Genomic DNA, 27,037 nt, shown 5'->3' with positions numbered 1-27,037 from the left:
CATAAATTCATTTGCATTTTTATTCACTCTTAAAAGCACTTTATTGTGAAATATTTATATACGTATAAACACATAAAATAAATGCATGGCTTAACTAGTTATTGAAGAACAAGCATCAAATGTAAAAACAATATGCAAAAACAATGGCTGCTTTCCAGATATCTTCAACTGACCCCTTCTAAATTCCCAAACTTCTCCCTAACCCCCACCAATTTAGCTACTGTCCTATTAGAATATTTGCTTCTGTATTTTCTTTACAATGTTATCATCTAACCATGATTCCTAAAGTCTAGACTTTAATTTGCCTACTTTAAAACATTATAAATATGAAGATATTTATAACTTATTAGTGAAACCATCTTGACTTGGACTTTTGCTTTTGGGGAGCAGTTCATGTACCACACACATTTTATATTCTGTGTCACTCAAGATCTTGAAATGCTAATTCTATTAGCATTTCTATGCCATCTCTAGGATATTTTTCCTTTTTTTTTTAAAAGATTTATTTATTTATATAAGAGCTGGGGTACAGGTCAGAGGCTCAGGAAGGTGAGAGAATTCACCAGAGACAGAGCCAAGAGCAGAACAGGCAGACAGACCAAAGACGCCACTAAGGGGAGCAGCCATCAAGACAGGAGAGGTCTGCTGCGCCATGTGGGTATCTCCCTGGCTGGCCAGGAATTGAACCTGTGCTGCAGAGGCTGCGGACAGCTTCACAGCACTGCGCTCAACCTGCTGCACCACCAGGGAGGCCCAGGGGATATTTTTCTTGACACTAATAAATATCTCATTTTCCCATGCCAATTGGTGTTCAGCAATTCAAATCAATTCTTACACCATCTACCTAGATCCAGTGTCAGATTCTACAAGTTTAAAAGCTTTCTCCCACAGTCTGTCCCCACTTCAGATAGCAATGTCAAGTGCCAGGGAGTCACCTCTACTTCTAACTGACTACCCAGAGCTTTGGGGTTCTCACAAACCTTCCTTTAAGTTCAACAGCTTTCTAGGACTCATGAAACTCAGAAAAATACTTAAACATTTGCTAGTTTAATATAAAGGAAACAACCCAAGAACAGCCAAATGGCAAGGATATGTAAAGGAAGATATGAGGAGGGAACAAAGGGGTGGAGATCAGGGAGCCAAACACTCATTATTTCAATGTGTTCACCAACATGGAAGCTCCCTGAACTCTAGACCATTTGGGAATTTTTATGGCAATTTCATTGTGTAGACTTGACTGATTAAATTATTGGCCACTGATGATGAACTCAATCTCTCCTCACCACAAGTGTTAGGAAAAGGGCTAAAGATTCAAGCTATTGATCAAAATTTGGTAATTTTTGAGACCAGCCCCTACCTTGAAGAAAAATAATTAGAAATCCACCAAGGGTCATCTTATTAGAAAAAAAATACTCCTGTGAGCTTTTATCACTTGGGAAAATCCAACATTTGTAGGAAGTCTATGCCAAGAACTGGGGACAAAACCCACCAGGGCACACATCTCTTACTCATTGTAGATTTTTTGTGTGTGTTATTGATTTTTTTTTTAATGCATACAAGAGCTGTGGTACAGGCCAGAGGTGTGTGGGGTGAAAGGATTCACCAGAGACAGAGTGGGGAACAGAACAGGCAGACTGACGAAATACACTGCTGAGGGAGCAGCGGGTGAGACAGGAGTGGTCTACTGGGCCATGTGGGTTGCTCCCTGGCTGGGGATTGAACTCATGCTGCAGTGGCTGAGGACAGCTTCATAGAGCTGCATCTTAACCCCTTGAGCCACCAGGGAGGCCCATTTTTTGTATGTATCTGTCGTAAACATTCCTCTATAGTTTCTGATTATTTTTATTCGTGTTTTCTGTCAATTTGTGAGTCTGGTTAAAGGTTGGTTTATTTTTGATAATCTTTTTAAAAAGTCAGCTCTTGGTTTTGTTGATCACTGTGTTGTCTTTTTTATCTTTATTTTGTTAATTTCTCTTCTAATTTTTATTATTTCCTTTCTGCTACTGACTTTTGGCTTTAATTTTTTCTGGTTCCTTCAGGTGCAAATTTGGAGGGTTTTTTTTTTAGATTTATTTATTTATTTATACAAGTCTGGGTACAGTCAGAAGCGTGGGAGGGTGAGAGGATTCACCAGAGCCAGAGCAGGGAACAGAACAGGCAGACTGACGAAATACACTGCTGAGGGGAGCAGTGGGCGCAGCAGGAGAGGTCTGTCGCACCATGTGGGACACTCGCTGGTGGCTGGGGATGGAACCCGTGCTGCAGAGGCTGCAGGCAGCTTCGCAGCCCAGTGCTCAACCACGGTGCCACCAGGGGAGGCCCGCGAATTTGGAGTTTTAATTTGTGTTTTTTCTTGTTTCTTGAGGTAGGCTTGCATTACTAAAAGTTTTCCTCTTATTACTACTCTTGCTGCATCCCAGAGGTTCTTCATTGTCATTCACCTTCAGGTTTTTTTTTTTATTTCACCTTTGATTTGTTCAATGACCCAACATTTGTTTGGCAGTATGTTGTTTATTCTCCACAATGTGTGGTTCCCCCCCTTTTTCTCCTTTTGTTGATTTCTACTTTCTTATCATTATGATCTGAAAAGATGCTTCATAGTTTCGAATCTTCATAAATTTATTGAGACTTATTTTGTGTCCAGCATAGGGTCTATTTTTGAGAATATTCCATGAGCACTTGAAAATTGCATGTATTCTGTTGTTTTGAGGCAGAATGCTCTGTAAATATTTATTAAGTTCATATTGTCCAATTTTTCACTTAAGACCATTGCTTCCTTAGTGATATTCTGTCTGGATAATCTGTTAATTGCGTTAAGTGAGATGTCAAAGTTCCCTGCCATTATTATGTTGTTATCGATGTATCCCTTTAGATTCATTAATATTTGTTTTATATATTTTAGTCACTGCTATATCTTCCTGTTTTATTGATCCCTTTTTCATTATACAATGTACATCTTAGTCTCTTGCTACCTTTTTTAATTGGAGGTCTTTTCTGTAAGTATAGTGGTTCCTGTCTTTCTAATGTTTCATTGGCTTGGAATATCAGTTTCCTGTCATTCACTTTAAGTCTATGTTTTTAATACCTCATGTGAATCTCTTGTATGCATACAGTTCGGTTTTGTTTTTCAGTCCATCCAGCCATTCTATGCCTTTGATTGGTTAGCCTATTTACATTTAGAATGATTATTTATATATGAGAGCTGCTGCTATTTTTGTCTTTAATTTTCTGGTTCTATCTATGTATTTTCTTGTTCAATTTTTTGTGAAACCTCTTTAATTTAGATTGAAGATCTCTTGTCTTTCTTGTAAGGAAGGTCTAGTGTGGTAAATACCTTCAACTTTTATTTGCCTGGAAAGGCATTTATTTCCCCCTCATATCTAAAAGAGAGTCTTGACATAATATTCTTGACTAACAGTTTTTATTTTTATTTACCTTTTTTTTTCAAGTTTTGTTGATTTGCATAACTTTATAATTTTGGAAGGACAGCTTCATGCCTCCGCATGTATGAATAGCTCACTCATGCTCTGCCTAAGATCTGGGAGCAGTTGTTGGCAGGGTTTTTTTAATTTGATTATTTTAAATATGCTGTTCTACCCTTTCCTGGCCTGTAGAGTTTCTGTTGAGGAATCTGATTAAATGTGATGGGAGTACCCATATAAGTTAACCGCATTTTTTTTTCCTCTAGGTATCTTTAATATTCTTCCTTTGTCTTAAATTCTTGATACTTTCACTGTTTTCTGGTGTATGTCTATTTGCATATAGATAATCAGGAGTTCTGTTAGCTTCATTGACTTTGCATATTCGGTTCCTTCCTCTGGTGTGGGAAGTTTCCCACTGTTGCTTGTTTGAAAAAGCTCTCTGTTTCTGCTTCTCTCTCTTTCTCTTCCTTTTCTTGGATTCCCTTTATCCTTATATTGCCTTCCCCTCATGTAGTCAGATATTTCTCAAAGTGTGTCTGCATTTTTTTTTTACATCTGTTTTTGCTCTCTTCTTCCATCTGAGTTAATTGCATGTTACTATTTTCAAGCTCCTCTATTTGGCTTATTCTGTTTCCATAGTTTTCTGTCTTGCTGTTGACCTTATGTATTGATTTCTTCATGTCTAAATCTCCATTAATTTATTTAAAACTTCAATTTCTATCTTCTACTCACTAATTTTATTTCTGAGTTCATTAGTTAGATTTTCTGAATTTTATTTCATCTCTTTGATTAGAATTTCTGGTTTCTCTTATATCACTCTAAGTTTTTTTAATAGTAATTTTTATCTATCTGATAGGAAGAGACAATATTCCATGTTTGTGAGGTTGGATTCTAGAAAGTTGTTCTTTTCATGATGTCATTTTCCCTTGAGGTCTTAGGCATTATGTGTGATACATATATAATACATGTATTATATATTTTATCCATTTTTTTCTATTCATTTTACTACTGTAAGTCTCCCTGTTTTTATTTTTAAAATCAGAATCAGTAACGACTTATCTTAAACAACTTATCTTTGACTTGTCCAGCAGGTGGCACTGTGACTTTATTTGACTCGCTTTTATTTATTTATTTTTTGTTTCAATTGGCTTTGATAGCTAATTAGGTTGGTATTAACAGTTTCTTTGTCATGACAATGGAAGCACAGGAAGGAGAGGAACAGATAACATCACAAATGGGATGGAAGAGAGACCTGACTCATGTTTATATAAATGCAGATATCCCTCCTAGTTTTGGCCCCAGATCTGAGACCCGTATCCCTGACAGTACTTGTCCTGAGGAGAGGGAGTGAAGTGATGTGTTCTAGAGCACTTTATTATCTTCTTTGCTAGGGTCCTGACCTGTATGGTGCACCCAATTCTCCCAGAGCATACTGCTATAGACTTTACTTGGGTCTACACCATGTGTCTCCCTATCATTTTCACTCTCCAGTCCCCATCTCCAGGGCCCTGTATTCTGTATCACCCAAACAAGGCTATTCCTTCCATGTGTATCCATCAACCTTCTGCCCATTGATAAAAGAATCTCCTCGGTGTACCCACTAATATAATCTGTTTTGGTTTTTGACTTACAAGGGATGCTTTAGTCTCACCCCGCTGTGAGATTCTCTCACTGGTGATTTTTTTCTAGCTAATCATTAGTTGTTCCCACTAGGAGAGAAGCAAGACTTAATCTTAGAGCCTAGATCCTAGATCCTCCCGTCAAAGCACACCACATAATTAGCCTCCTTGAGTCTCCTGAAAGTCAGTCCCAACCTCTCAATAGTATCTAGTCTTTGATAGCTCCTGGAGGAGGTACTATCACCAAAATCTTATTCACTCTGGGCAAATCATCAATAATTGCTTGGCTATTCACAGCTAGAATCTCCTCCTTTCTGTAACTATTCTGATGCACTAGCAAGAGGGATCAGATCATAAGGCTGTCTTTCAGGTTGGATTCCTATTCATACTGTCCCCCTGTTCATGTTTCACAATAGCTTCTTTCAAGGACACAGTCCACATGGAGACCAGGAAGAGTTATTCAGAATAACAGAATAAGTGTATTCTTAACTTGATCTTTTTGCTTCCAATATTTACATCTCTCATTGTTATTTCAGATTTTATTACTTAGACCTGAACTTTCAATGCAATAGACAATAATGGCATTAGTCCAAAATCAATTTCTGTAAAATGTAGAATCTAACCAAAAGTAAAAGGATAATTATTATGATATAGATTTAAAAAATTACACTAAACATCATTATTTTATCACTATAATACATTTAAAACTATCGACAATAATATAATGATACAATAATGGTATCACAAAATACATTTCATTTGCTATCTTTATATTAGCTGTAAACATAATTCCTAACCTTCAAACTATTGTGTTCCTTTTCTAAAACTGAGGTACAATTGACATATAACATATTATTCCAGACTTACAACATAATCAGCTATATTTGTATATATTGTAAAATGATCACCATAATTGTGTTTTTTAAATAAGGAAAATATTCTTCCCAAATAGTCAACCTGAAGGGGTTATGACTATTTTAGATATAAGTTATAGTGTCTTAAGAATTCCATATTATTTGTAGATACAGTGAATTACTAACTAAAATACTATATCAGAAATTTTACATTTGAATTGGTGGGAATAATAGCTTAGACTGACCATATATTTTAAGTGTATATTTTAAGTGACTTTATATATTTTAAGGGACTAGGGAGAGGCATGAAACACTTTGATTTATATAATTTAAATAGTTTTAAGGTAAAGATATTTGATCTCATCTCCACAGTTTTCAGTTCCTAAGAATAAGATTTTATGTACTATGGAGGTAGGATACAAGCATGTCAGTTGAGTTTGTTATAAAAATGACAGTAACCGATGTTACTTCAATAATAAAAAAATCAAAAATTAATAAATAAATATCCATAGGTAGGACTGGATTTAAGCACAACTTGATCCAATAGCATAGTCACTGCTTTATTTTCTACAGTCAGGTTTAGTTATTTATTTTCTATAGTCAGGTTTAGTTCTTAATTTCTACCTGGTATTCAACTACCTATAGCATGTCCTCAAGTGCTAAGATCTTGAGTCTAATAGCAGAGTGCTCAAATGTTATTAAATATATAAAATAACACTATCCTGAGGAATAGTGAGTGCCTTTCCCACATAATTCCTGGGACTCACTCTCTTATTGGCCCAAACTGCCTTATAAGCTTATAATTGAACTAAAACGGAAGTTAAAAGGATTCCATAGATCAATTGGGTTGAGTCAATTAGGCCTCACTTTTAGAGTGGTTAGGAGTTGAGGAAACTTTCCAACGGAAAATTAAGAGAAGAAGAGAAAGTGTGACAAATCAAATCAATCAACAAAATTATTTCAACCCTTAAAGAGTGCAACAATACAGCCATTTGGAGAGACTACTGCAAAGCAGTGTTATTTCCCTGATTTTAAGTCTACTAAATATTGAAGGAAATAGCAATATCATTAATATTTTTACTGTCTCAAATTTACTTTGGTGGGGATGCAATTAAGCAATTTCTCAAGAATAAATACAGTACAGCTAATTAAACATGAAATTTTGTAATCAATAAAAATCCCACATGAGTTGAAATTAACTGTGCATAAAAATCCATGAGATTATTTGCTTTTCAGTTTACATATGAGTTAGTTGTGAGAGGAAACTTAAATAAACGCAAAGATTGGTTTTAGAGAAGTAGACTAGCACTCTGAATTGAAAATTAAGTCTCTTAGGAACAGAAAGCAACTTTTCCACTTAAATCTGTATCTCTGAAATTATAATGAAGGTCCAAAGGAAGATATAACTTATTACACAAAGATTTGTTATAAATATATCTTTCGCACATGTGAAATGTAAAAATAGAATATGCTATTTCTGTTTTCAAAAGTAGAAACTATTTTATTATTTTACTATTTATGGGGGGCTATAATGATAACTGCAAAGTTGCTGCCTTTTGCTATATTTTTGCTGATGTGAATTTGTGGATAATATCCAAGATAGAAGTATTGACATTAACAGGAATACAAGATAAAACTCAGAAAATGATTAAGAAGTAATGAAAACGTGTTGGCATTATGAGGTACTGTAGATGCTAAATTCTGAAACTGATCAGTAAAAAGGAGTCACATAAAACTAACATGGTCCCATCTCATATTGTACAATTGGAACCTTTAGAAATGAGATTTCATTCTAACCCAAAATGTCAGAACATTTTGTTATGGACAAAGGGTAAAGAAATGACATAGATGCCAAATAATAGACAAGGAAATGAAATTTGGAGAAAAATGATGATAGAACACTAAAAAATTTGCATATTTCTAGAAAAGTTTTTAAATCTCTATGATCTTTCTTTTAAAAAAAAATTGTTCAGAAAAGCTCATCCACAATCAGTTATCTGTGATTATGAGATGACCAAAAAAAAATGATTGATGATGATGACATTAATGTTTGGACTTTACTTCCAGGTGCTCAATTTTTTTTATTTTACAGATATATAACTTCACAGCAAATAAAACTATCCCTCATATGTGGAGATGTTTTTGTAGATGCTTTTCCAGTACTGCCAACATTTTTACTAAGTCAAACTCTATTATTAATCCAATTTTCTTTTGTGACTAAGAGTTCAGATTTCCCAGAGAACAAACCATAGCAAGAGTAAAACCTGAATATGAAACTAATTTTACCATCTAGGCAAAGCTGTTCTGTTCACTTGAGCATCCACTCCACTGAGTTATGTGATATAGAACATTTTATTCATTTACCCTTTGTAAGTTGAAAAGAAATTTCTAAACACTTGATTAAAAGAAAAAAGACCGATATTCTTTTCTAAGTTTAGAGGGCAGAGAAATAAATCATATGTCATAAACTCTGAACATTTCATTAGTTTTGATTTTTTAAAGTCCTATTCTTATTTGAATAATAAAAATTCAGAATTTACAAAAGTTTGTTTCAGATTCAAGTATTGACCGAGCACCTACTCAGTGCTTGGAGCCAGGAGATTAAAACTTGTGGGGGAGATAAAACATACTCCCATTCAACCTGGAGTGAATGCAATGGATGTTCTTTACAAGTTTTAAAGTGGGCATTAAAATAGTCAGGAAACCCTTCATGGACAAGATGGGACTTAGACACATTGGAAGAATAAGTGGATTTTCTGTGTGGAAAAGCAATAACAACAGGTAAGAGGCAGGATAAGCACAGGTTGGTGCATAATGTAATTGGCTGAACTGATGATAAAGATTTATCTTGCAGAAAACATAGGAATGAGGTATATATACTGTAAAACAGATACACACAATTGAGAACCTTGAATATAAGGAAAAGTCACTGAACTTCCTGAGGAAGGATTGACAATGACAGTACACAAAAACTATTCATGGAGTGGTAGTGTAAAGATACACAGGCATGAAATGATACTGGTGGCAGAGACCTTTTCTATAACCTAGATCTTATGTGTTCAGAAATTTGACCAGAGTTGTAGCACTAATCACACAAATAAAGGGGTAAATATGAGATGTATGACAATGGGCAGATTTCATTAGTTTTTGAGACTCACTACATGTCAGGGAATGAGAGGAAAGTAAAGCCAACAATGGCTTTGAATTCTTAAGCCAGAATAATTGTGTGAATAAAAGCTATCTTATAATGCATTGGTGAAAAACCAGGAAGAAGGATGGTGTGGAGATTATAAAAATCACTTTTGAGGAACACATTTGCTGTATTTGAGGTGACTCTCCAAATAGCAACATCCCAGTGGGCCTTTGGAAATGGTGTGTTTGAATTTTGTGAAAACTTTCAGATGAGATGATAGCATTGATCCCCAATGGTTAGAAGTAGTAGTTAAAGCCACTAGAGTCAACTGCCCAAGAGCATATGTGTGAAGACTGTATCATAACGCCAGGCAGCTGAATGGAAAGCACAAGAAAGGGGGGATGGGAGCTAGCATGTGAGTGTGAGGAGAGAGGACAGACAAACACAGAGAGAAAGAGAGACAGAGAGAGATGGACAGAGACAACGAAAGACAGAGATGGACAGAGAACAGAGAGGTCACTGTCCCTGAAAGAAAGGGGAACAGAACAGAAGGTCCAGAACATGAATGACTTGAGGACCTGAAAACTGGTCTACTCCAGCATTCTTTGCTACAATACAGAATTTGTGTTAAAGAGCAAATTTAATCCTCTTTAGCTGACAGACATCCTTAATTTAGGGGGAAAAAATCTATCTTTCATATTCTTTTTTATTTTATCTTATTTTTTTTAAGATTTATTTATTTATACAAGAACTGGGGTACAGGCCAGATGTGTGGGAGGGCAAGAGGATTCACCAGAGCCAGAGTGGGGAACAGAACAGGCAGACTGACGAAATACACTGCTGAGGGGAGCAGTGGGCGAGACAGGAAAGGTCTACTGCGCCATGTGGGATTCTCCCTGGCCGGCCGGGATCGAGCCCATGCTGCAGAGGCTATGGACAGCTTCACAGTGTAGTGCTCAACTGCCTGCGCCACCAGGAAGGCCCCTCATATTCTTTTTTAAAGCATTCACTTGCCCAATGATAAAATTTGGAACTCAGTCATACTTGCAAACTGATTTTTGAAGAGTAAATATGGCCATAGTCATCTCCATTTCATCTTCCATAGTGATAAATTGTGAAGGAATAAATTAAGGGAGTGATTTCTTCCAAGTTTTCATCTGACATGACAGGAGCCAAGAAGACATTTTTAAACAATTCAACTTTCCTACCAAAGGACAATATAATCTGGTTAACTTTCACAGCCATCAAAGGCACAGGGCTTTTCGGACGTAAGTAGAGGTTTATGAGCATAAAATTGAGAACAATTAGCACTCAAATTAATGTTACATGAGATTCAACATCTGGTAAGTGTGGCGTCATTTTGGGTCATAGACCACCTGCCAGGCTAAATGTTCATACAACTGCAATTCACTCTGCATACAAATGGGATAAGAATGACACTTTAAAAAATATATTTTTTAATGTAAGAGTTTGTAGGTAGGGGGCTCTCACATTTTAAAATTTCAACTGAAAGTTAATCATGGATTGAAGACTCAGAGGATGAAACATAGGAGTAAAAGGAACAGAAAATAGTTATTTTGGAGGCATATTTTATAATAAGTAAACTATAATTCTGCCACTATTTCCTCTAATAGATACAATCACTACCACTGTTAGTATCTGTCCCTTCTTTTTTCCAATGAATATTTGAAAACAAGAAGAGATCAACCTCTCAAAGTCTTTATGTTACTTATATAATAGAGCTTCCCCCCAAAACACCAAATCACTAGCTGCCTTCTACAACCTACTGCAAACACCTGTCCATGCACAGCACACCCTTATCAAATCTAAATCCTAGGACTCTGGGGCCTCCATGATCACTCTAATGGGGGCCGTGAAGTCTTTGAGGTATCCAACAGGGAACTCTTTCTGAGCCAGAAGCAGGTGCTGATGGGAGATTTCAGGATAACTGCAATCCAGTGACTTCTATATCAGCAAGCTAGATACACACTAGATACACACTGAGTCTGTGTCATCAGGGGAGGCATACACCTACACAAACCCATTCAGGGGGCCTCTGGACACCCAGACCTACCTAGAAAGCCAAGTACCTCCCCATAGGACATCATTACCAGCATGGCCAGGAGGGCCTGGGCCTTCGAGCTAGGGAGGAATATCATTAAAGACAAAGCATAGCCAGGAAACAACTGTACTTTATCTGTTTTAAATATTGGACTTCTCAGTAAATTTTAGTTTGAACAAAGGATTCTGTACCTAAAAGGCAGGGAGGTGGAGGAAGAATGGATAAAAACTCTTCTGATTTACTGTGTCTATTTTTTTAAAGAAATATTACAATAAATAGTGATGTTATATTTGAATGATTATCATTTCAGTTCTGATTCCACATTAAAAAGTGACCTTTAACTAAATCATAATTCAAGGATATTTGGAATTTCATCTTTTTTCCTTCCTGGCAGTGTTAAGTAGGGAGGGCTCATTAAATCCTCTGCTCATCATTCTTCATTTGAGAAGTCTATTATAATAAACCAAAGCATTTTTACTCAGAATAGAAATGAATCAAGTGAGTCTGCCTCCAAGACTCTACAGTTGACATTTGTCCCTATCCCAAAAGTAATCCAGAGCTAAGTCAGCCTAAAGCAGAGTGCACTACTTAGGCCTGTGGCTCCTGGAGTTATATTGTTGGGGTGTAAATCCTGACCTGTCCAAGTCCTACTATATTCTGCCCCAAGTCACTTTCCATCTGTGTTCCTCAACTTCCTGTTCCTAAATTGGGAGTGATTATGACAATTTATAAATGCAATGCACACAAAATATTTAAAACAGGGGAAAGTAGAAAATAGTACTTGTAAATATTAGCTCTTATGGTCATTAAGAGCTGAGTGTTTTAGAACCATTTTCATGACACTTGAGTTATTTCCAAGTCTAATTACAGGAGTCAGTACATGTATCATTTCAAATTTCCTTCTACATCTACAGGAGGGATGGTAACTAAATTAATTAGCCTTATATCTTAATTTTCACTTGGCAATTTTCTCTTTCCTGGTATATAACATTGTTCCCTTAAATCTTACTCTATGAACACAAAAATCAAATTCTCCTAGAAAGAGTCACACAGAAAAATATTGAGCCTGAAAGCTGGTTCTGAATTTTCTATTTTCAACATTAGAAAAGATAACCACATCTTTGAGCCATATTTCATTAATATTTTTATATATGTTTATATTTATGTAGATATACAAATATATATTTGCATATATATTTGTAAAATACACAAATAAAGTTGTATATATATTTTGTATATATGTGTATATATTTTTTAATTTTTTTTTAATTTATTTATGCATACAAGAACTGGGGTACAGGCTAGAGGTGACAGGGGATGAGAGGATTCACCACAGATAGAGTAGGGAACAGAACAGGCAGACTGACTGAAATACACTGCTAAGGGGAGCAGTGGGCAAGACAGGAGAGGTCTGCTGCACCATGCGGGTAGCTCCCTGGCCAGCCGGGAATCAAACTCGTGCTGTAGAGGCTGTGGATAGCTTCACGGTGCTGTACTCAACCCCCTGCGCCACCAGGGAGGCCCTATATTTGTATATTTTTAAGAAAAATATAGTGAAACACAATTTTGATTTATCAATTATTTGACATTTTATTGCACATCCTTTTAATTTTGTATCTTTAATGCTTGTATTTATCATTTTTTTCCAAGTACAATTCGTGAAAACTAGGGGGAACAATCCAAAGGCCATAAAATAATAATGGAGGCTTCAGGACTTTTTCTGTCTTTTTCAGATCTTCAAGGACTCCACATGTTGCCTCAAACAGTTAACTGGTCATCTTTGCCTACCCAACAATATCTCTTAACTCTTGGGTTCAAAAACAAAGAAGATGGGAAGTTTTTAGAAAAAGTATCAAGTAGAAAGCTGCCAACATTCACAGGTAAATCAGCTAGACTTCCTACTATTGGTCGGCACTATTATAAAAGGCAGGAATTGTGTGTTATTCTTCAAGTCTCATTTATCACAAGCCCTAGCATATAGAAGAGCCCTGGGTCTCCCAGAATATGATAAGCTCCTTCCAATCTTCTCCATGGTTCAGTTATCAATATCTGGAATTCTGGTTCTGGAAAGCTTCCTATGAACCCAAACATCTTCATAGAGTGCCCATCTCCTCACTCCAACCAGCTCACCCCAACAACACTGTCATCAATGTCTAATCACAGAGCTCTTAAAGAATATAAGCATTTGCCACCATCAATTAGCAAACATAAGAGAAAATTATGAAACAAAACAGTTCAATAAAATAAAAAAATATAACCAATCACAATAACCTCAAATCACTTAGATTATCTGCTACTGTATTAATAACTGTTCCACTCTTTTCTTCCTGTGATTATTCAAGAACTTAGACTTCCTGAACAGTAGTATAGTTAAATGCTATTCAGTAATTCCAATTGAAACTTTCAAAAAAAATCACAAGGAGTTGAAATCTCAATCTTCTGGGCTGAATTCACAACCAGATTGAATGTATTCCTTCAGCTCTACCCACATAATTAAGGATTTGTGTTTTGTCTGGCACTCTATTCTCTGAGGCTTATCTCAGCTTTGAGCCACATTCAAAGTCAATGGTACCTGCACACTTGAATAATACCTGGGAGAAACAAGACAAGAATCAGACACATTTATGACAACATTTCTTCACAACTCAGGAAAAACATACTCTGCAGAGAGAAGGGAATTGTAATAGGCTGTCTCTCAGACCTCTCAATCAGAAAGCACAACAAAATGAATAAAGGGTAGTCTCTAAAGGGCAATGTCTCCTCTGCCTTTCTCCTCATAGATCTTTATGGTATAGGGATGGGACTAGTTTCTATACTAAATATTTCATACCTATTATCTCTCAGATATCTGTTTATAGCTTGATAAAGAAAGCATTTTGAAATGGCAGTCTGGAAAAAATAGTATAAAAGTTTATTGTTACAATTTTTAGAACATAAAACTCCCTTCGGTGTGCTAACCAGAGAAGACACAGTGAGACACATGGAGACAATGGGGAAGCGAATTTTGCCAATATTGGATTTTATTAGAAGCACCCAATTGAATGTAGGTATATGAGTATTTTCTGGTTGTCTAATGTACAAATATTAAACAATTCTAGAAATATGGAAAGTTGATGGTGCAAATATTGCAAGTACTGGAAGATTTTAGAAACATTCACAGTAAATCTCATTTGCGAAGTCAAGCAAAGTTTAGCTAATGATTTTATTCCTTTTATATTTTAAAACATATCACAATGCTATGCTTTGTAATTTCTAGCATTTATTAGGCTAATGTCTCTTAAAAAAAACCCTCTCCCTTGTACATTTCTAATATCTATTTCAAGGTTGCACTGAATTTCTCATTTCAAATCAATAGCAGAATTTTAGCAAATGCAGTGTTTTCCCTTTTTCATATATTGGACTAATGCATATAACCATCTAGTTACTTAATTAAGAATTAAGAGCTTTTTAAGCCAGGGTCTCCATACTACACTGATAAATTAGCTGTTACGCAAACATTGGTAATTGGTATTTCTATATCCTTAAGATGATATAATCCTTTTCTCTGATCCAGGGAAAATGTTCCTTTTTTCACTTTTCAGTGTTTAAAAAAAAGTCCAAATATAAGACCCATGCAATTTTACAAATACGAAATATCGTACTGAAAGTATGTTGGGGGAATTTCTCTCGTTAACAGGCTATAACGACTGCATATTTCCCTTTTCTAAATATTTTTCAAAAAGCCTGTAAGCTGGAAAATTTAAAGAAATTTTTGTGACTTTTGTATTACATCATTGATTTGATGTTCTTATCTTACAATAAGGGGGACCTAGGGGGTCATCACACACAGCTACTTAACATCTGTTCAACAGTTTATCTGCTCAATAACATTATTCAGCATTTTAGAAAAGCTATAAAGCCTGTAATCTATTTGCATGACTCATAATTCTATGCATTACAATTACAAAAGCCCATTTGTACTGATTTTCCTACCACATTGCTCCCTTCCTCCCACAACTGTTTTCTACTCAATTATCCCCTATATTTCTATTAGTAAGAGGTTCATTTCTGCCTTAGTCATCTTGGGTTGTTATAACAAAACGCCATAGACTGAATAACTTAACAGAAATTTATTTTCTCTCATTCTGGAAGCTGGAAGTCCGAGATCAGGGTGTCAGCATAGTCAAGTTCTGAGAAAGACCCTCTTCTTGGTTTGTCCATCTTCTCTCTTTGTCCTCCCATTGAAGAGAGCAAACTCTCTATTTTCTCTACTTACAAGGGTACTAATCCTATCACAAGGACCCCTCTCTCATCTAACCCCATAATTATCACCTAAGCTCAACTAACCTCATAACTATCTCCCAAAGTCTCCATCTCCAAAAACCATCTCATTGGGGGTTAGGACTTCAACACATGGATTTTGTGTGGACACAAAGATTAAGCTTATAATAATCTCATTGTTTCTACTACAAATTTGGGGTCCTACTCTCCAATTTTCACTCTATTAAAGAGCTCTCTCAAACAGATAGACACATGAACACTTTCATCAACCTTCCCGCCCCAATTAAATACCCACACACATCACTGCTTTCTTCCTTTGACCTGTAGAAGCCATGGAAACTTTCCTAACAAGAACTGCCATGGTGTATCATTAATTCATCACATCCACACATCATTAGCTCAGCAGACACAGTATGCTGAAGGTTCAGAGGTGATCTGCCTGTGCCCTGTCTATTTGGGATGGTAACTGTCTGGCCTTGTTACTTGTTAGAAAACTGACCCCTTCATCTGTTTCCAGCTCAGATCTCACTGGTCTGTGAATGCAGGTTGGGGCTGACTCAGCATTAAGAACATTTTAGGTGTTCTTAACTCATTTTCTTCTCACCTTTCAAAAGGCACTCTGGCCACTCAGAAAACTGTACTTGCATGTATCTTTATGTGTGTATTAAAAAGACTTGAAAAACATCATTAACAAGATTAACATCTAATTAATTACTCAGTTTTCTTTAGTGCGAGTCAGTACCACTTTGCTAACTGCACGGAACTTCATCAGCCTTTCTATGTTTGCTTCTATGGGAAATAAAAGTTCTGGGAAGATGGTCTTAAAGATCTTTAATAGAATTGAAGCATCAAAGAGGTTAAATGCAATTGAGGCAAGTGAGTCTGAGATACCTACAGGCCACAAGTACATCCAAATATTGGTCTCTGGGTTTCTTATCATATACCCAAAAACAGCTTCATAAACCTGCACTGAATAAAATTAGCTACAAAGGTAACCTAGCTTAATGAAGCAAGTAATGAGCTGGTGAGTGGAAATTATTCCTACATGGTACCATTCACTGTGACCCAGGTAGCCCTCTATAGTGTTTTTAAGATCCCCTGAGGTGTGTTTTTACTTGTCAGACATCAAATGCCATCCACTTGAAGTTTTAGGCTTTGTATTGTCCTCGTCAATTGTTTTTTGACACCTGTACATGATGACTTTGTCCGAGACTGTGCTCTACCTATGTAACCATAGGGCAAGTCACTTAACATTCCAGGCCCACCTCATAGAGTTGTTGTGAAACTAAAAGCACATAACCCATGTTGAAGTACCTTGTAAAGTATACATTTTAGAACTTTCAGTTGTTGCTTTTCATTTAATTACTGGTTTTAATTATTGTTTATTGTTGGGTTTTAATGGTTTTAGTCTGCTTTAACATAAACATTGTTTTAACTTGCTATAGACCTCTCTATCTTTTTAGAAACTATACAACTTTGAGATTACATATTCTGAAATGAAGATAGTGCAAGTGGCATGTGGATTTGGAATGTGCTGAGTGTCACAAAGGCAGGATTAGAGAGGAGTCTTCTCCAGCTATGGAGTAGATCTACTGACCGTAATAGGACTTCCTCAGGAATATGAATTTTCACCTTTTTGCCATGAGGTGATAAAAAGTTGATGAAGGAAAAAAGGACATTCCTTGTATCAGAGAGATTCTAAGTCTCAGGCAATAAGTCTCTTTATACTCTGACACCAGTTTCCTTCTCTTTACAGCCTCCTTTGAGGGGCACACATGGGCAAACAAGAATAACTATGCCCTTTAAGAGTTAGAATCTAAAATATTCTATTACCTTCCTACATGGTGGTTTTTAATCCCCATTGAACATCAACCCACTTTATCCCTCAGTAGTTCTGTTCTAATGTTATTTTTCCTTTTCTGAATCTTTGTCCTAATTATTTCACATTTGCCTGTATGCCACTGTGCCTTTCCATTCATTAATTTTAGCGGCTGCTGTCAGTAACAAACCTTATGTACTGTGCTTCCTGGGTTAAATGTTACAGAGTTAAAATAATAAAATCTCTTGCCATGCATGGAGCTTCCTTCACAGGCTGACTTGCCAAAAAATGACCTAACTAACCATGTTTTTAATACTTCGTTAATTTTACTTTTAATTCCCTCCAAGTGAAGCATAAAAATTGTTTACATAAGCACATTTGAAATGAACAATAATAGGTCTTTCCTACTCTTTATTTTTTGCAATTATTGTTTCTATATGTTATGCCAAATGGAAATATATTTCAAAGACCTTTTTCAGCACTATTTTACAGTTCCACCTATTTGCTAAACATTTATCCCTGCCTGCTATTACATCTAAGCAATTCTCTGACTGAAGCCTTCATTTGAGCTTGCTATTTACCTAAGCTTCATTGTAACTGTATGAAGTTTTAGCTTCAATCTCAGCCACTTTATTATACTCTCTCCAGCAGCTCAGGAACCCTTTGATCCCTCCTGAAGTCTCACTGAGAGAGCTCCCTCCCTTAGAGTTAGCCCTTGCTAGCATTCGATGTTTTAGCAACTCCTTCATTTTTCATCATTTCCTTTATTTTCATAAGGCAACAGCATTCAAACATACCTGCTGGCTTTAGATTTTGAATTTTTTTGATTTCTCTCAAAAACCCCCATTTGTGTAGATAAGATATTAATCTGTAGTTTCCTGACGACAAAAATCATTTGGCTTGGCTCAGGGCAGGATAGATGTCTATCAGGAGTCCACTATGTTCTTTCCCTAGAATCTTCCTCACATGGAATACTTCCTGTTTTGTTTTGCACCCAACACTAAGCTAACATTTTCTTCCACTATTTTAATTTTCCTGATGTTTGGGAAAATTACACTGATAGATTATGTTCCCTGAGTAGACTTGAGGTTGTCTCTGGTCTTTGGAGCTCAGTCACTACACCACTTTACTACAACTAGCCCCATTGTTTACTTTCAAGAAGGACAAAGAAAGCAATTTTTCTTCAGAAAGAAGACTGTTTCTCCTGCAACTTACTCTCCTCTGTTTGACAGAATCCCATTGTTTAGCTACATGCTTAAACTAAGTGGGTTGGCTAGCTGTTTCATCAATTCAGAATTTGTAATCCAAATCCACAATTTGCAATCATCACTCCTATAGGTTTATAGATTTTCAGATAAATGTTTAATCAGAAAGAACAAATTAGCAGGGCTAGAAGCACATCAGTCGAATGGTATAGATAGGCATTAGGGAGAAATAAAGCAAATTCGGGGTAATCATGCTCAACCTTCATTACCAAGATTCTAGAAAAGCGCCAGCGTCTAGAGGTTGGTATCAATCAAAATATGAATATAACACTTCAGAAAGAACTTCTTTTTAAATAGAAGTTGAAATTCAGATGTTCCTTAGTATTGTTAGTTTCTAATAATTTTTCTCCTTAGCAATAGGAGATATTCTATTTTAAGAAGGAAAAATCATGTGTGCCTTCTCTAATTTCTAGAAAAATTCTGTTTTACAAGTATTCATAAACTAAAATATTGCTTGCTCAGATGCTAAGCTTTAAGGTAGTAACTTGTTCTCCAACTTCTGTTTGATATATTTCACTATTTTAGGGGCACCTAGCTAAAAAATCCTTATTTCTAAGGCAGATCTAGAGATTGTCACTCATTGAGCAAGACCAGGACTCAGCCTAGTTAATAGACATGCCCAGTGATTCCTATTCAGGTGGTTCAGGAGGAATTTTTTCATAAAGGGATGTGGGCCATCCAGCTTTCCTCCTCTGAGCACAAGGATGTGGAAAGCACACCCCCAACTAAAACGCCTGACTTCCCTCTTCTTATCCACCTCCAAACACAGCAGTAACCCAACACTTTTCTTTTCATCCTCAGCTGCTTGCTCCCATATATCAGAGGTACTTTTTCCTAGATATAAATGTGAGAATTTTTTCTAAACTTTGTCTGTCCTATCAAGCATTACAATGTGCATTACATCTTTTAGAGGAGGTAATATTTCTTTTATGGGTGGCTTACCAAACACAGAGGTGGGCCATCTTACTATAAGTGTGCTCCATTTTGAGAAAGTCCAAAATATCCATAGATTCATGGGGTTGGTGATCCTTGCAGATGTGCACAATAATATATTTTGAGATGGATCATGTCAGTTGCTAGGATGGTCTAGTAGCCAGAATAAAGTACCTCAAGAAGAGGGGCAGAGTCAAAGTCATTCAGTGGGAACTAAAGGTAAAAGCAGAGTTGGAGGTTTAACATAAGCCATTGGGGTAAGCAGACTTCAAATTGCATAAATTTTTTCAGGATTCACCTTGCATAAATGTTTTGTATTAAAAAATTAGGGGGCAAATTTTAACTCTTACAATGCCTTAGTGATGTAAATAAAGTTGTCCCTTCCGTGGACACGGTCCTGTTGGTTTGCCTTTGGGAGAGTAGAGCACAGATTTAACTTCAGACCTCTCTTTCCCCTCAATCCTTTCCCCTGAGCAAATCATCCTCAACAATCCTGCCAAGTGTTCCCTTTTACATACATCTATCTGTTGGAAGGGAGGATATAGACAATTTTCAAAAGTGATAGAAGAAAACATTTGTTTGCATTAGATACCATCGCTTCAAAGGAGGTAAATAAATTATAACAAGCTCTAGCTTCAATCTCCAGGGAGAGATCTATTTCTATTTCTGTGGGATTTTTTTTTTCCTCTAAAACATTTCCTTATGCTGGGTACTAGGGGAGTTTCCGTGCATGCTCAGGGGTGATGGAGAAATTGCACTACGCCAGCCTCCTGAGCCGGCTGCAGAGAGTGAAGGAGCAGTCCCAGGTGATCAATCAGGCAATGGCCGAGCTAGCAACCATTCCCTATCTACAGGACATTAGCCCACAAGAGGCAGACTTGGTAAGTATTTGTTTTTCTTTCTCTAAGGCTTTTATGGGTCCTGAGCCCATAATGGTATGGTATGAAATATGGTATGAAAATGGCATGAAAATAATTGTCTCAATAAATGTAGGCTGAGGGCAAACTCTCCTGTGCTTTTGAAGCATTCCAGTGGAGAAACTGGGAATTGTAAGAAGATGTGCAATGTTTGCTCCCATTGCTGCCAGCATCTTAGAGCAAGAGCTTTGTGATGTGTAAAAACACTCAGAAAAGGACAGATTGTTCATATTGTGTGTCAGATTTTTTGTTGTATGTCAAGTTAAATTTTAATAAATTGTTTTTAAACTCCAACATATGTTAACATAAGATTCTCTTCTATGAAAATGTGAGAGGATGAGAGTAACTGTGTAGAGAAAACTCACTCTACAAAATAGTCTCAAGGGTTTTCTAATTCACTTCTAGTGACACATGTGTGTCAGCCATGTTGACACTCACACACATTTAGATAAAACAGTTGTTTGCTTTGAGTTGTTTTTCTTGGAGTCAAAGGATTGTTCTTTGTTTAAACCAAATTGACCAAATATCTTAGAAAAACACAAAGCCAGCCAAACCTAGGGAATGAATATCTCACAGAAACAATCTTCAAACAGAAGTATGTATTAATTAATATATACTTAATTAATTAATATATTAACTAATATATACTTAATTAATATTACAAACAATAGCACCTCTTTTAAAAAACAATTACTAGCCAGTATACTGAGCATTCAAGGAAAGGTAAAATACTCCATATGGAGATCTTAATGTGTCGTAGGAAGGGACTCTTAGAGACTTTAATCAAAGGTAGCTAAACTAATTAAACACTTGAATTGAATTCACAAAGCATGGATGAGAACAGCCCACACTGATCCCCTGTAATTTTCAGATAACTAAAAAAACCCTCCCTCTTTGAGCTTAAAGGTGTAACAAGTTCATCAATCAAGAAATGAGCTGTCAGCATTTATAATGTCCATCTGAACTTGTTAAACCATATTAGATACTGTTATTCAGACTAAGCATTTGAAATTATCTGACTGATGAAACTATGCATTGTAAAGATTAAAACTATGCAAAAAGCCTATTAACCCAGGAATTACTAAGTCCACACTGGCAACCTTTATGGTTGTGTGCAGAGCAATGCCTTCCAAGAGGTTGTTTGTTCCACCATTCACACGGCATTCAGGAGTAGAGTCAGGATGGGCTTTAAAAGTACCTATTATAGCCATTTTTAGGTGCTTAATGCTCCTCTGAGTTAAGATAAAGCAAAGAAAATGTTAATTTAAGAAGCTGGCATGATGTTGATTCTGTTTTCCTGAAAAACACATTCAAGGTTTAAATGGAAATCACAAGGAGGCTTCTGCACTTAAGTTCTTCTTAACCACACAGCTGTGCCTTTCTTTTTTCTGGAGATACTTACATTTCAAAATATAAACAAAGAGTCCCAAACTAGCATTACGACATCCCTCTTAACATGTTAGTGCAGTATTGCACTATCTGAAAACTTGGAAATAGGATTTCATGGGATATTTTAATATGTTATATGAAAAAAGTAAATGGATATGAATTATTCATGTTGGTCACATTTTCTCTCTCTCTCTCTCTCTCTCTCTCTCCTCTTCTCTTTCTCTCTCTCTCTTTGTATTATTTTTTGTTGAAGCCATGTTGGTTTACAGCACAATATATGATTTCATTATAAAGGTTCATGATTTCATCTCTTTAAGTAGTAGCTTTTATTTTTTAACTTCCAAGCATGGGTTAACCTAGAAAATAGATCCTGGTAATACCTTGCATGGACCTCCATAAACAGTGGCTGCTAAATAGAAGAGTTGTGAGTGACTCAGCTCTCTGCCCACCTGCTTAAGCACTGCAATATCTATAGTTCAGAAAGATTATCTAAGGACTCACACTGTTTGATGCCACAGTGAACCTACCTGGCATTTGTTCTCTTTTAAACAACTTTCTTTTTCTTAGGCTTTGAATATTACATGACTTGATATGGCTTCATTACTTTGTAGTCACAAATACATTGTGTATATAGGATTGTTTTAAATTGGAATATGACAGTTGTGGGCAAAGCGTGGAATTTCAAAAACTTGAATGGAGCCTAGAAAGAAAATTTGATTATTTTAAAATCTTAGAAAATAGTAAAAGAACTTAAATGAGCTAGATCCTTTAAGAGGCAATAAAACAGCACAATTTTAGTATCGTCCTCTGGTGAGCTTTTGCATAATGTCTAGAATTATGATACATTAGCCTCAGGAGAAAATACTAAAATGCGTTCATGTACTACATGCTATTTCCTGAGAGAATTAACTACCGCCTTCATTCTTTACAACCCAAATCTGTTGTAACAAAACATCAACACTTACTGCATTAAAACCTATATGTTTTCTACAAATTTTCAAGAAGAACCTTTTCATTGTTTCAATATTTTATATCTGCAATAATACTCCGTAATGACTGAAGCAAAGATGAGGTGGCAGTGTTCATTGTCGGAAAGATGAGTAATAAAATCATCAGCGTACAAATGATTTTTTAATTAGGTTTTAATCTGTGTATTTAGAGAAGTTATTTCTGTGTGAATTCCACACTGATAATTTTTATCTTGGTACTACAGCTGCAGTCACTAATGGCAGATGCTATGGACACCCTTGAAGGAAGAAGAGATGATAAAGAACGTGTGTGGAATACAATCCAAAAGGTAAAACTTCCAGCTGAAGGAAAAAGATATATTATTCTCAGAGAAAATGTCCATCTTGGGTCATATCTATTTAGAAGATAAAAAGCAAAGAAAGGCTGTGTTTGTTGTGTTAGCGTTTGTTTCCTCTTTTTTTTTTTTTTAAATAAATGCAGCTCTCTCCCTGCGAGTGTAACCAAAATCAAATATGGATTTATTTAATCTGTTCCCTCAGGTCTACTTCTTTTCCAGCAGACTGCAGTCATATGCTTTCGTGTGTCTTCTTGTCATCCTCATTTCATATTCTAGTTTAATATCTGCTCCTTCATTATTGGTTGTTATAGATTTCTAAAGCCCTTTGATGGCTGTTTTAATGCACTTGACAACCCTTTCCCCCATTTTTCGTCACTTAAGGAATAATGGCTACATTTTAAGGAACTACACAGAAACCAGCACATTGATGTTTTGGGAGGAGGGATGACCCAATGATTGTAAGAAGCAGAGGAATATCTTTTTATTGGCCCCTAGGATTTAAATAAAACAAGCACCTGGCCACAGATACTTAGGAGAATTATGTGACACTGCAGAGCCCCCTGACAATATAGGGTTGAGTCTCCAGTTCAGCTACAGGGAATAAATTCTGATCAATCTACTCTCACTCACTGTAAGTCTCCCCCCAATCACTGTAAGAATCTACCTGATACCAGGTGATGTGAGAGGAGAAAAAAAGAGGAATGTTCCTTTTAAAAAGTAACAGTCAGTCCAGATGAATCCAGGCATACCTGAGGAAATGTGTGTCTTCTGTAATCGGTTCAGAGGCCATATGACAAATGCATAAATCAGGAATCAAATGAACTCAGCAAATATTTGTTGACTGTCTACTGTGCCAGAAAAGGAAGCCGTAGGTGTTAAGACTTGTGCCGGGGAAAACAATCACAGCGGCGGTCTCTGTGCCTCATTATTTAGGAAAGAAGACAGTTGTAAAAGAGTTGATTGTAAGTTTACTGAATATGATAGTTAAAAAGTGGGTGTTCAGTGACTTATGGAAATCAATAAGGGAATATGTCTGATCTGGAAAGTCAAAAAAGCCTTCTCTAAGAAAGTGATATTTATGCAAATTTTGAAGAATATATGGTAGTAAACCAGAAGAAAAGGGAGATTTCTAAACACAATGAAGTTTAGCCAAGAATGCATAGACAGCATGGCACACTCAGAAACTAACAAAGGAGCAGGGAATATATTTCAATATGAAGTCCAGAGGCAGGAGAAATCAAATCGCACAAGGCCTATAAATTATGTTAAGGATGGGAATGTTTCAGAGACTATTTGACTGGAAAACATTTTTGAGACAAGCCTGAGGTTGTCATGAGAATATGAGATTGAGGGGCTAGGGAAATGTAGGGAGGTCAGTTATAATGGTGGGTTAATTTACAGTGGAGGGCATCAAGATGGATAGGAAAGACACATTAGAAATAATCAACAGTGAACCCTAAGATATACTATGGAATTTGGATGATTATGATATCAGTGTGGGTTCATTCTTGGTAAAGAAAAATGTGCGATTCTCTTGAGTGATGTTCATAATGAAGAAAGCCACAAATATGTGTATACGTGGGAATTCTCTGTACTTTCCTCTTTTGTTGCTATAAACCTAAAATTGCTTTTAAAAATAAAGGGCTTAAGGGCCTCCCCGGTGGCGCAGCAGTTGAGCACTGGGTTGTGAAGCTGCCTGCAGCCTCTGCAGCGCCAGTTCCATCCCCAGGCACCCACCGAGTGAGGGTCCCACATGGCGCACAGGCCTCTCCTGCCGCCCACTGCTCCCCTCAGTAGGGTGTTTCGTCGGTCTGCTGTTCTGTTCCCCTCTCTGGCTCTGGTGAGTTCTCTCACCCTCCCGTGCTTCTGACTGTACCCAGTGCTTGTATAAATAAATAAATCTTAAAAAAAAAAAAAAAACACATTTAAAAAAAATAATAAAATAAAAATAAAGGCTTAAAATTAAGTTGTTTTTTGTTAAAAAGTCAGGAAACCGGGGTTCCCCTGGTGGTGCAGCAGTTGAGCACTGGGCTGTGAGGTTGCCCACAGATTCTGCAGCACAGGTTTGACTCCCAGCCGCCGGCAAGGGTCCCACATGGTGCAACAGGCCTCTCCTGTCTCTCCCGCTGCTCCCCTCCGCAGTGTGTTTCGTTGGTCTGCCTGTTCTGTTCCCCGCTCTGGCGCTGGTGGGTTCTCTCACCCTCCCACACTTCTGACTGTGCCCAATGCTTGTATAAATAAATAGATGAATCTTTAAAAAAAAAAAAAGTCAGGAAACCAAATCAACAGGCCTGAACATTGATAATATATGAGGGTTTAAAAAATAGAGTTAAAAGTGATGTCCAGATATTTGACTTGAGCCACTGGGCAAGAAATGGGGAGGGATTTGCCAGCGCCACTCTCTCAGAAAGGAAACACTGTGAGAGGAACAGCTTTTGGCTGAGAATACAAACTCCTTCAGAGTCCAGTAGGGAGACAGAAACCATGCCAGATAGTTGTAAGGGAATTTAATATAGAGAATGTTTAACTTGCTATGAAATTATTAACTAAATGACTGAAAAAGCAAAGGAGCATAATAATTTATCACAGAGGAAGCCATTAAAGGAAGCAGATTGGAATTGCTAAAACTTAAAAATGTGGAGCAGGTACCCTGATGGGCCAATACTTGGAGTTCCCATTGGAGGTGCTATTCAGTGGGTACTCATGTCTCTGAGAGTGAAGGATGGGTTCTGAAGGGCGGAGACCCAGGAGAGGGCACTAACCCACTGATGTGGGTGAGGAAGGGCAAATGGTAATGGTAGTAATTCTGATCTAGAAAAAAATGAAAAACAACTGCTACTACAGAAAGAATGTAATTTGTAGAAAAATAAGTTTGTTGAAGAGATGGCTCTCAGGAGCCCCAAGCTGACAGGAAGTCAGCAGCAAAGAAAAAGCAGCAAATCCCTCTTTTCTATTTTGTTCACTGCAGTGTCAATCACCCTAGTGACAGAAACTAACAGCAGGCAAAACAGAAATGGGGCTAGCAGGGTTCCAGCCTCAGCATCACAGACCTCACTACAGAAAGGTGGTTTAGAGTTGAGACCAGAGACTAATAACTAGCACAAAACTGCCCTGATTTTGGGGTGCTGGTGAGATATCTAAGAAGAAGTACAGGAGCCTGGAGTTCTGGATAAAAGACTGAATAGAGATTTCTTAGTCATTGCAAACTGGTGTTAGCTGAAATCATTTGAGTGGGTGACATGGCTGAGAAAGAGCATAGAATAAGAAGCACAGAGAACCTTGAGGATTATATTTGAAACCTTAGTAGGGGAACCCTACAATAAAGATTAATAAGGAATGCATATGATCCAGCAATTCCACTCCTAGGTATTTACCCAAAGGACACAGAAACATCAATTCCAAAGAACACCTGCACACCTATGTTTATAGCAGCACTATTTACAATAGCTAAGCTTTGGAAACAACTCAAATGCCCAAAAATAGATGACTGGATCAAGAAGATGTGGTACATATACACCATGGAATATTACTCAGCATTCAAAAAATATAAACACATGAAATTTGCAGCAACATGGATGGAGCTGGAAGGGATCCTGCTCAGTGAAATAAGCCAGAAAGAAAAAGAAAAATACTGGATGGTCTCACTCATAGCAGGAATCTGGAAAACTTAAATAAGAGACCAGGAAAAAGAATAACTATAAGAAAGAAAACATCAAAATCAACAAACAACTATGAACCAGAGACACTCTATGGGGGGTGGGAGGTGAGGAAAGGAGGGCTTGGGGTCAAAGTAAGGGGGTTGTAATTGTCAGGGGAATATAAAAATAAAATTTAAATAATAATAAAAAAAGATTAATAAGGAATAGCAAAAGAGATTGGAAAAGTTAACCAAGTCCAATGATGTTGAGAATCAAATAATAATATAACAAAATATAACTTTTGGCGCACTCTTTCTCTCTCTCTCTCTATGTGTGTGTATATATATATATAATTTTATAAAAATTATAATGCATATAAAAATAATTTGGGGGAACAGGGGTCAATAAACTACAGCCTTC

General features: G+C 36.7%; 1 protein-coding gene across 1 annotated transcript in view; it reads left to right on the top strand.

Moving 5' to 3' along the window:
- SPATA16 (spermatogenesis associated 16) overlaps positions 1 to 27,037 on the top strand; it is a 241,674-nt gene that overhangs the window by 187,455 nt on the left and 27,182 nt on the right. The window contains 4 exon segments of the mRNA XM_054700710.1: positions 12,824 to 12,970; positions 14,021 to 14,133; positions 20,084 to 20,248; positions 22,887 to 22,970. Coding sequence (XP_054556685.1) covers positions 12,824 to 12,970; positions 14,021 to 14,133; positions 20,084 to 20,248; positions 22,887 to 22,970 — 509 coding nt within the window.

Source organism: Talpa occidentalis, unplaced genomic scaffold (genome assembly GCF_014898055.3).
Source record: "Talpa occidentalis isolate TD23 unplaced genomic scaffold, MPIMG_talOcc4v2.1 talOcc4.4, whole genome shotgun sequence".
Classification (NCBI taxonomy): Eukaryota; Metazoa; Chordata; class Mammalia; order Eulipotyphla; family Talpidae; genus Talpa; species Talpa occidentalis.
Note: the sequence above shows the minus strand (reverse complement) of the source record. Positions and strands in the feature narration are given on the sequence as shown.